This window comes from Otolemur garnettii, unplaced genomic scaffold, assembly GCF_000181295.1.
Source record: "Otolemur garnettii isolate 467f Iridium unplaced genomic scaffold, OtoGar3 scaffold00251, whole genome shotgun sequence".
Classification (NCBI taxonomy): domain Eukaryota; kingdom Metazoa; phylum Chordata; class Mammalia; order Primates; family Galagidae; genus Otolemur; species Otolemur garnettii.
The window spans coordinates 1,036,402-1,045,787 of NW_003852646.1; the positions used below are offsets into that span (position 1 = coordinate 1,036,402).

General features: G+C 50.2%; 1 protein-coding gene across 1 annotated transcript; it reads right to left on the reverse strand.

Moving 5' to 3' along the window:
- Positions 1–2,031: 2,031 nt before the first annotated feature.
- Positions 2,032–8,797, reverse strand: SLC52A3 (solute carrier family 52 member 3). Its single transcript, XM_012813241.1, has 4 exons — positions 8,227–8,797; positions 4,521–5,010; positions 2,625–2,748; positions 2,032–2,244 (listed from the first exon to the last, which is right to left on the reverse strand). The coding sequence occupies exons 1-4, from the start codon at positions 8,795–8,797 to the stop codon at positions 2,032–2,034; spliced, it is 1,398 nt and encodes a 465-aa protein (XP_012668695.1).
- Positions 8,798–9,386: the final 589 nt, after the last annotated feature.

The window sequence follows — 9,386 nt, forward strand, 5'->3', positions numbered from 1 at the left end:
TTTTTTTTTTTTTTTTTTTTGCAGTTTTTGGCTGGGGCTGGGTTTGAACCTGCCACCTCTGGCATATGGGGCCGGCACCCTACACCTTTACAGGTGCCGCCTTTTTTTTGAGACAGAGTCTCACTTTGTCACCCTCAGTAGAGTGCTGTGGCATCATAGGTCGCAGTAACCTCAAACTCTTGGGCTCAAGCAATTCTCTTGCTTCAGCCTCCCAAGTAGATCAGACTATTGGCACCCTCCACAATGCCCAGCTATATTTTTTAGAGGCTCAAGCTGGTCTCAAACCTGTGAGCTCAGGCAATCCTCCTGCCTCGGCTTCCCAGAGTGCTAGGATTACAGGTGTGTGCCACCACTCCTGGTGCATTGGACTCCATTATCTGTTCAAAATAAATTAAAGGGGAAAGAGGAGTATTGTGGTGGTGACATGCAAACAAAACCTTTAAGAAGAAGTTCCAGGATCCAACATTTTCTTAGCACTTGATTTTATTCATTTCTGAGCTCAGCCTTGACCTTAGAACCATACGAAAATTGATTATGTTGATACATTTTCTGAGTTCACAGTGGACTTCCTGGATGGCTAATCTGTGTAAAAGCAGGAAATGACTTTATTTTTAAAAAGAAAAGCAAAAAGTAAAACAAAATAACTATTACTCCTTTCCCCTCCAGTTGGGAAAACTACTTCCCAGGGTCCTCAGTGTCCAATCCTCAGCCCAGAAGGGAGTCACTTTCAGAGGTTGGGACTAATACCCTCCAATGAGTAGGGCTTCATGAGCCAGGAAGGATGACAAAGAGGGGTGTGTGGGATACAGGGTCCCTCCATACTGGGAATTAGAAAAGCCAGGAAGCAGGCTACACCTGTGGCTCAAAGAGTAAGGTGCCAGCCCCATATGCCACAGGTGGTGGGTTCAAACCCAGCCCCGGCCAAAACTGCAAAAAAAAGAAAGAAAGAAAAGCCAGGAAGTGGGCCGCTCCTGTGGCTCAGTGGGTAGGGGCCTGGCCCCATATACTGAGGGTGGTGGGTTTGAACCTGGTCCCGGCCAAACTGCAACCAAAAAATAGCCAGGTGTTGTGACAGGCACCTGTAGTTCCAGCTACTCAGGAGGCTGAGGCAAAAGAATCGCCTAAGCCCAGGAGTTGGAGGTTGCTGTGAGCTGTGTGACACCACAGCACTCTACTGAGGGCGATAAAGTGAGATTCTGTCTCTACAGAAAAAAGAAATCCAGGATGTCCAGGATTCTACCAGTAGCCATCTGTCTTGCAAGAGTTCCTCTGTGAGGATAAGGAAAAGGAAGAGAGGACAGGGTCCCCTCTCTTAACTCCTCTGGACACTTCTAGGTTGTGTTGATAGCCACTCTTGTTATTATTGTGGGGCATGAGATGAGGACATGCCCAGGAGGGCTGTAATCCTAGCACTCTGAGAGGCTGAGGAGGGTGGATCACCTGAGTTTAAGAGTTTGAGACCACCCTGAGCAAGAGCGAGACCCTGCCTCTACTAAAAATAGAAAAATTAGCCAGGCATGGTGGTGCACGCTTGTAGTCCCAGCTATTGGGGAGGCTGAGACAAGAGGATGGAGCCAGCCCAAGAGTATGAGGTTGCTATGAGGTATGACACCGTGACATGCTAGCCTGGGCAACAGAGTGAGACTCTGTCTCAAAAACACGTATAATAATAATAATCCCCATTTTATGGGTGATGAAACAGAGGCACAGAGTGACCTCCCCAAGGTCACACAGCTTGCAAGGGACAGCTCACTCTCCCAGCTGTTTCCCTCCTGACATCCTTGGTCCGCCTCCACGGGATGCTGCAAATTAGTTTTCTTTCAAGAGTCGAAGTAAAGATCCCATGTGGTGGAGTCATAGGCACCGTGATACAGAGTTGGGGGAAGGGCAATGCCTTGTATTTTCAGGTCTCACGGGAAGACTGTGACATTCCTCACAGTCGCGAATGGAGGTTTGCGTTCCTGGTTCAAGTACTCAGGCTCTGCCTCCGTGAGTCTCAGTTTCCAGGACTTAGTGATGGCCCGTGGCCGCCTAGGCCGGGCAGTGCAGGTTGCATAAGTCAGCCGACTGGAAGAGCCGCAGCACGTTGACCAGCGGAAACATGAGCACCGCGCCGAGCAGCGAGCCCAGCTGCACCGCCGCCCCGCACCACAGGAGGGCGCTGCGGCTGTGGTCGCGCAGGATCACGCCCAGCATGACCTTGACGTAGGTGAGAAACCCGGTGAACAGCACCCACGAGGTCACCTGCAGGGCCGGGCAGGAAGAAATGCAGAGTGGCCAGCTGAGAGCCTCATAGGGTGGGTGATCTAAGGGGCTAAGAGGGGCCCATGAGTTGATTCCCACTACTCATGGACTCCCCTTAGCAACTCACAGAGGCGAAGCCAGTGGCTTTTCTGGCCTCTGTGATCAAGTCAAGGGTATCTGAGACAAGGCTACTGCTGAACCAGTCACCTCAATTCCCTACGCCTCCCAAATGAGAAGCACCCCCTCGCACCTGGGGCTTTCTGAGAGAGCGACCACGAAGACCCAAGTCAATAGAAAGGGCTGTACCTGGGGTCTACCCAGGTCTCCCATAACAGGTGGGGGAAGTGGGAAAGGGAGCAGCTGTAAGGCCGAATACTCACGATGACTACCATCCCTCCCCAGTGGCCCTGCAGGAGGGGGCAGGGGCTCATCACAGCCATGGCCATGTTGTAGGCTCCAAAGCTGGTCCCAAGCACTGTGAGGACTCCCAGGAATGGCAGAGACCTAGAGTAGAGTCGGTGGCAGAAGGTGAGTGGAGGAGATGAGAAGCCTGACTTCCGCCCAGCCTCTGGGAGCCATGGGGAACGGTAGCCATCTGCAGGGTTGGGTTAGCCTCACATGGAACTCAACCAGGTCAGTGAAGCTTCTGAGGGGTAGGGATGGCCTAAGTCACCCCAAGCATTAATGGCTGGGACTAGTATCCCAGCAAGAGACACAGAATGGACTCTGGCACCAGAGGGTCCTGGTTCAAAGTCCAGTTCTATTATTTCAGCTGTGAGACTGATCCCTGAGTCTTCAAAATGGGGGTCTTACAGGGCTAGGGTGGCCCACGGAAGCGAGTGTACAGAGCCTAGCTCCAGCTGGGGGGCCCACCTAGTATTTCATTGGTTGGCATTTCCTCTTACAATGCACCTAACCTCCACCAGGAGGCCAGGCCGCGAGGACACCTTTGACACTGGCACTTCAAGGGTTACCTGTGACCTCAGGTAACCCTCGCCCCCTCTAGCCTTAGCTATGCCGGTCTGCAACATAGGTTGAATGATCTGTGGGGCCCAGACAACTGGCTTGTTGCTATGATAGCATCACTCCGCAGCTGACCTTCCATGCATGTGTATCCTAGGTCTGACAACTGAGGACACTGTCTTTCGAGATCCTTGTCCCTGGGGTCCCATTGTCTAGTCTCCAGAACACCAACACTGGCCTGTGCCCTCAGTAAGAATGGAGGGGGTCTGCCTCTGCCACTAAGGACTCTGCTGCAAGAGTCTTGGGTTCCCTGACTCTCATCAGATTCTGTACTTCTAACAGTTTAGGTTGCTTACACTCTGCAGGTCTGGTCCTCTGGTCCTACTTCCCCCAGTTCCTCTGTCCTCACCATGGTTTTTAGCCACTAGGAAGAAAATCCAGCCTCCTGTCAGCTGCCATTTTCTGTCTAGCTCCCCTGTCCTTACTCTGCTCCTTGCTGGGCTGGGTGGGTGCTATAAGCAGGTCTGGGAGGCCAGCAGGGTAGGCAGGCCATGGGTAAACGGGAGGCTGTGGGACCCAAAATGTCTCAATGCTAAGTAGTGCTACTCCTGCGGGGGTCAGAACCATATGGGCTGCTTATTAAAAACTGAAATCTCTGCTCCCAATCATGGCTGGCTCAGTCTGCATTTTATCAACTAGCCCAGGCATTCTACAACTGCAGTGGCTCTAAGGCAGGCGTCCTCAAACTACAGCCTGTGGGCCACATGCGGCCTGCCTAGGACATTTATCCGGCCTGCCAGGTATTTTTGCCGCTGCTGCCTGTCCTGCTTAGCAGCCAACTCATCCCGAGGCCCGCAGTCTGGCCCTCCAACGGTCTGAGGGACAGTGAACTGGCCCCCTGTTTAAAAAGTTTGGGACCACTGCTAAGGGAACCAGCGGTGGGCTGTAGGGAGGGCTGAAATCCTTGGAATTGGACCAGGTCAAACCCTTTCTCCAAGTCTCAGGGTTCCTATTTGTAAATGGGAAACTCAGTAGCCACCTCTTCCTCCTCATGGCCAGAGAGCAGTCATGGGCAACACTTATCATTCCCATTTTCCAGATAAATATCCCTAAAGCACAGAGAGGTGAAGTGACCTGTTCAATATCACACAGCTGGTATAAGTAGCAGAGCTGGTTTGGACACAGGAAGCCAAGCTCCAGAAACCATCTTCTTAATCACTACATGCACAACCCTAAAGGCAGGGTTTGGAATCCTGGATTCTGGAATGAAGTGTTCCCCAACCAGACTTCCCCAGAGCCAGATGGGGACAGACCTGTTAGGTAGGAACATGGAGAGGAAGGAGGCGAGAGGGTTGGCCATGGAGCTGAGTGTGGCAACCAGGTGGTAGGCAACAGGTCCATATGACAGGCAGGAATAGGTCTGCACTGAGGGCAGCACGCCGTTGGTGAGTGTGTTCACAAAGGCCACCAAGATGTAGATGAAGGCCAGACGAGCTGGGTGTTGGGGGGCCGCCTTCTCTTCTCTGCGCTCTTGGCCCTGGCTACTGTCTGGAGGGCCCATGTCCTTTTCTTCCCGTGGCCGGATGGAGTGGAGGGTGACCTGGGAGTTGAGGAGGTCCTCGACGGAGGTGTCCCAGTGCCTGCGTTGGTGCTGAAGGAGAAAGAATGCGACGAGGCAGCTGACCATCATGCAGGACAGCATGAGGAAGAAGACCAGGGGCGAGAAGTGCGCTGGGAGGTAGCGGCTTTCGAGCTGCACGGTTGTGGCTGTTGTCCTGGGGACAGCTGACAAGGTGCTGAGAACTTCCTGCAGAAAGATGACACAACAGTTAGATCCCTGGGGGGAGTCAGAATGCAGGGAACAGCAGCAATAATGACAATGGTAATGTGTAATACGCATTATATATTATAAGTAATTGATAAATAAATGAAGTAGCAGTAATAACTGCGGAACCAAGAGCCAAATAAGCCTCTTTCTTTCTTTTTTGAGATAGAGTCTCACTCTGTCACCCTAGGTAGAGCACCATAGCTCATAGCAATCTCAAACTCTGGGGTTGGAGCAGTTCTCTTGCCTCAGCCTCCCTAGCCTCCCTACAGGTGTCTGCCACCATGCCTGGCTAGTTTTTCTATTTGTAGTAGAGATAGGATCTCTTGCTCAGGCTGGTGTGGAACTCCTGAGCTTGGACAATCCACCTTCCTTGGCTTCCCAGAGCGTTAGGATTATAGGTGTGAGCCATCACACTCAGCCTCTTTTCTTTATAAATGACATAACCTCAAGAATTCCTTTACAGCAGTGCAAAGTGTGCCAACACTGGCGCTATACCTTTACCTCTTTGCTACCCTACAGAGGTGACAACCACAGATACATTTAGAGGGGCTGGCTAGAGAGTGGGGAAGCCTCTCCCCTAAGGTGGAACCTCCCCCCCTAAAGGAAGAACCTGTCTGCTAAGGGTAGAATTCCTCCTTCTAAGGGGAGAATCCCCCCCCCTTAAAGGGCAGCCCTACTTCCCAGGCCCACCCAAGGATGCCCTGTGGCAATGTGGCCTGATATAGCCAGATCTCTTTATTTTTGTATAAGTGAAATTTCAAAATTGTAAAATGTCAACTAATTCAAACATTTTAAAAAAATACTTGCAAGCCAATGTGGCCTGGAGCTACTGGTTAGCAAGTGCTGCTGTTCTGCTGTGGTTTGGGTGATACCAGAAATATGTAAATTTTCCAATATGCAGTGATGGAAAGTTTGGTGTTTTACCATGAGGCATTGAAGCCATGTTTGATGTCTATGGTTCTCAACCCTGTGTGTTCCCACCAACGGGAGGGGGAGGGTATTTGTTTTGTTTTTGAGACAGAGTCTCACTCTGTTGCCCTAGGTTAGAGTGCTGTGTTGGCAAAGCTCACAGTAATCTCAAATTCCCGGGCTCATGTGATCCTCTTGCCTTAGCCTTCCAAATAACTGGGACTATAGGCATCTGCCACCACGCCTGGCTAATTTTTCTATTTTTGGTAGAGACAGGGTGTCACTCTTGCTCAGGCTGGCCTCAAACTTCTGAGCTCAAACAATCCACCAGCCTCAGCTTCCCAGAGTGTCAGAATTACAGGCGTGAGCCACTGTGCCAGCCAACCTGGGGGATTTTGAATAAATACACGTTCACAATCTCTTACAATTCTGGAATCCAGGAAGCTCTGAATATCAACATTTTTCATGACTCAGTTGGCAGCAACACATGAATGGACTTTTCACAGCCCCACTGCGCCCACTGGGTATAGATGCTGCTGGGACCACGTTAGCCATGTCCTTCAGCAGTGGCCCCTAATACTTTTGGCATCAGGGACCGGTTTCATGGAAGACAATTTTTCCACAGACTGGAGGGAAGGGGCCTTAGATTCATATAAGGAGACCCTCACGTGTGCAGTTAACAGAAGGGTTCACGTACCTGTGAGAATCTAATGCCCCTGCTTATCTGACAGGAGGTAGAGCTCAGCTGGCGAATGAAGCTTTGCTTGGAACCACCACTCACCTCCTGCTGTGTAGTCTGGTTCCTACAGGCCACCGTACTGGTGCGTGACCAGGGGTTAGGGACTGCATTTCTACAGCCTAAAACTACATAACTCTAAAATAAAATCTGACCCGAGGACTTTGGTCAAGCCCTATCTTCTCAGACTTTTATTCAATTGGTTTGGATGGATGGGGACCATCCAACAGCTCCCCAGTGCCTAGGAGCATGCATGCATGCCACGTGATCTGGCTTGTGTTGTGGCTCAAGACATACCATCTACCCCAAAACATGACTGCAGGAGACCAGAATATACCACCCCAAAATAGATCTCTCGTGCATATTGATTATTTCCAACTGGGTATTTTAAGAAATTGCAAACTCAGGAGAAGGTCTGAAAAGTTGCCCTTTTGAAAAGGAAATTTACACCTAGAGGAAATTTTTATCAGCAGAGGTATTCGTTTCGGAAAGGGAATGGTGACAACCTTTATCACCTGAGAGACTTATCCGCATATCAAGGCGACCTTGAACCATACATTTTCTCTCCTCACACTCCCATGATTTGTCTCTACCACCCTCCCCCGAACTCTCAAGCCCCTATTCCTTTCTGTAGCTTAGGATGCTATGCATGTATGAGGTCAGACATTTAACTTTGCAAACTTGTCCTAGAAAAAGTGATACATGGGCTGGGTGTGGTGGCTCACGCCTGTAATCCTAGTGCTCTGGGAGGCTGAGGTGGGTGGATTGCCTGAGCTCAGGAGTTCGAGACCAGCCTGAACCAGAGTAAGACCCCATCTCTAAAAATAGCCAGGTGTTAGGATGGGTGCCAGTAGTCCCAGCTACTAGGGAGGCTGAGGTAAGAGAATCACTTAAGCCCAGGAGTTTGAGGTTGCTGTGAGCTATGATGCTACAGCACTCTACAGAGAGTGACAAGGTGAGACTCTATCTCAAAAAAAAAAAAAAGAAGGAAAAAGAAAGAAAAAGAAAAAGTGCTCCATACCTCATTGCTGAATATCACTGTGGTCACCTTCCAAGGACTTCCCTTGGGAACCTGTGCACTGATACTAGTGCCTAGTTCAGCCTTCAAAGCAATTTTGGAGCTCTTTTTCTGGAATGGCCATCAGAGCTGTCATCGTATGAGGTCTGACAAGTTTGTGAACTCACTCTAGAAAACATGCTTTGAAGGGTGGACTAGGCGCTGGTGTCGGTACAAAGCTTTCCATGGGGAGTACTTTGAAGTTGACTGTAGTGAGTGACATTCAGCATTGAGACATGTAGCTTTTTTTTAATAAAATGAGGTCGTGAACTTGATTGACCTCATAAGCTTCAATCATCTGGTCTTTTCTTGATCTCACACCTTTGTAGTGCTCTCCTGCAAACATATTAATGTAATTATTTTTTTTTCTGCTGCTAATCTGCCTTATAGCAATTTAATTTGTAGACCAGCTGAAGGGTAGAGGAAAGCCAATTCTCCCTCCCTGCTACTTGTGATGGAGCAGAGTGCTGCAATGACTCAGGGTGACACCGGGTACCTGTGTGACATTGGTCTCCCTGGTGGTCACAGGGGTTAGCACGTCTGACATCTCAGTGACATTGACACAGGTGGTAAGACCTGAGCCCTGGGCAAGAGCCACCAGGGCAGGCAGGAGGCCGCTGAGCCCTTCACCCACAAAGAAGGTGTTGAGGTACTGGGGGGGCAGCCGGTTCATGAAGGGCAGGAAGGTGACCGAAGAGGTACAGTCCACCAGGGCCAGGAAGAAGGTGAGGACTATGAAGGCGATGCTATGGGGGCCGCCCAGGAGCCAGGAAGTCATATTCCAGAGGAAGGCGAAGAGGACACAGGCGATGGTGCCCACACCCAGCACGGCGAAGATGATGGGCACCTCAGAAAGGCAGCCAGGCTGGAAATGATGGAACAGGGTGACCAGGAGGGGGCCGATGTTGGCCAGCTGGATGACCACTGTGAGGTAGGAGGGCAGGTACCAGCCTTCGGGCAGCTCTGTCACCAGCAGGGGCAGCTCTACCCAGAGTCCATTGATGGCTACCCAGGAACCCGTTCCGAAGATGCAGACCAGCAGGTGTATCAGGAAGGCCATGGTTGTATCTGCCCTGGGCCAGACGCCACAGCTTCCCTAGATCAGTCTGCAGCGGGGCTGATGGAGAAAGACACCAGGTGAGTAACTTCACGTCCACTGTCTAGCAAGAGACTGTGCTTTGGGGCCCAGGGTTTTCTTTATCATTCCCCTCCCCATGAACAAGCTGGCTTTTTACTAGCAGAAAAGAAATAAACTCCTTTATAACTTATCTTCCCAGTGGAAAAAGCTTTCCTACCCGTGACTCAAAAACCCAGAGGCCACAAAAGAAAAGTCTGATACATTCAACATCAACGTTACAATGTACAGACGCAAGCAAGCAAACAAACACAACTTCTGCAAAAAAAGAAAAAAAATACCACCAGCAAGGTCAGAAGAAAAATGACAACCTGGGGGAAGTATTTGCAACATTAAATCAAGAACGAAAAGACTCAAAGAAGTGGGCCAAGGATACAAACAGTTCAGAGAAAAAAGGACAAGTAAGTCTTGAAAGTGTGAAAAGATTAGCATCTTCCTTCATAGTGGGAAAATGACTCCGGGGTGCCATTTCTCATCTTTGAGATTGTCCCAAAGCCAAATACTTGCCCTGGAC

What these genes read in the sequence shown, in the direction of transcription:
- SLC52A3 (XM_012813241.1), bottom strand. Translation starts at nt 8,797, where the DNA reads ATGGCCTTCCTGATACACCTGCTGGTCTGCATCTTCGGAACGGGTTCC. An exon ending in CAATGTCACACAGGTACCCG is followed by an intron (nt 5,011 to 8,226) that starts GTGTCACCCTGA and finishes TTCTGCAGGAAG; the next exon opens with TTCTCAGCACCTTGTCAGCT. An exon ending in GGGGAGGGATGGTAGTCATC is followed by an intron (nt 2,245 to 2,624) that starts GTGAGTATTCGG and finishes CCGGCCCTGCAG; the next exon opens with GTGACCTCGTGGGTGCTGTT.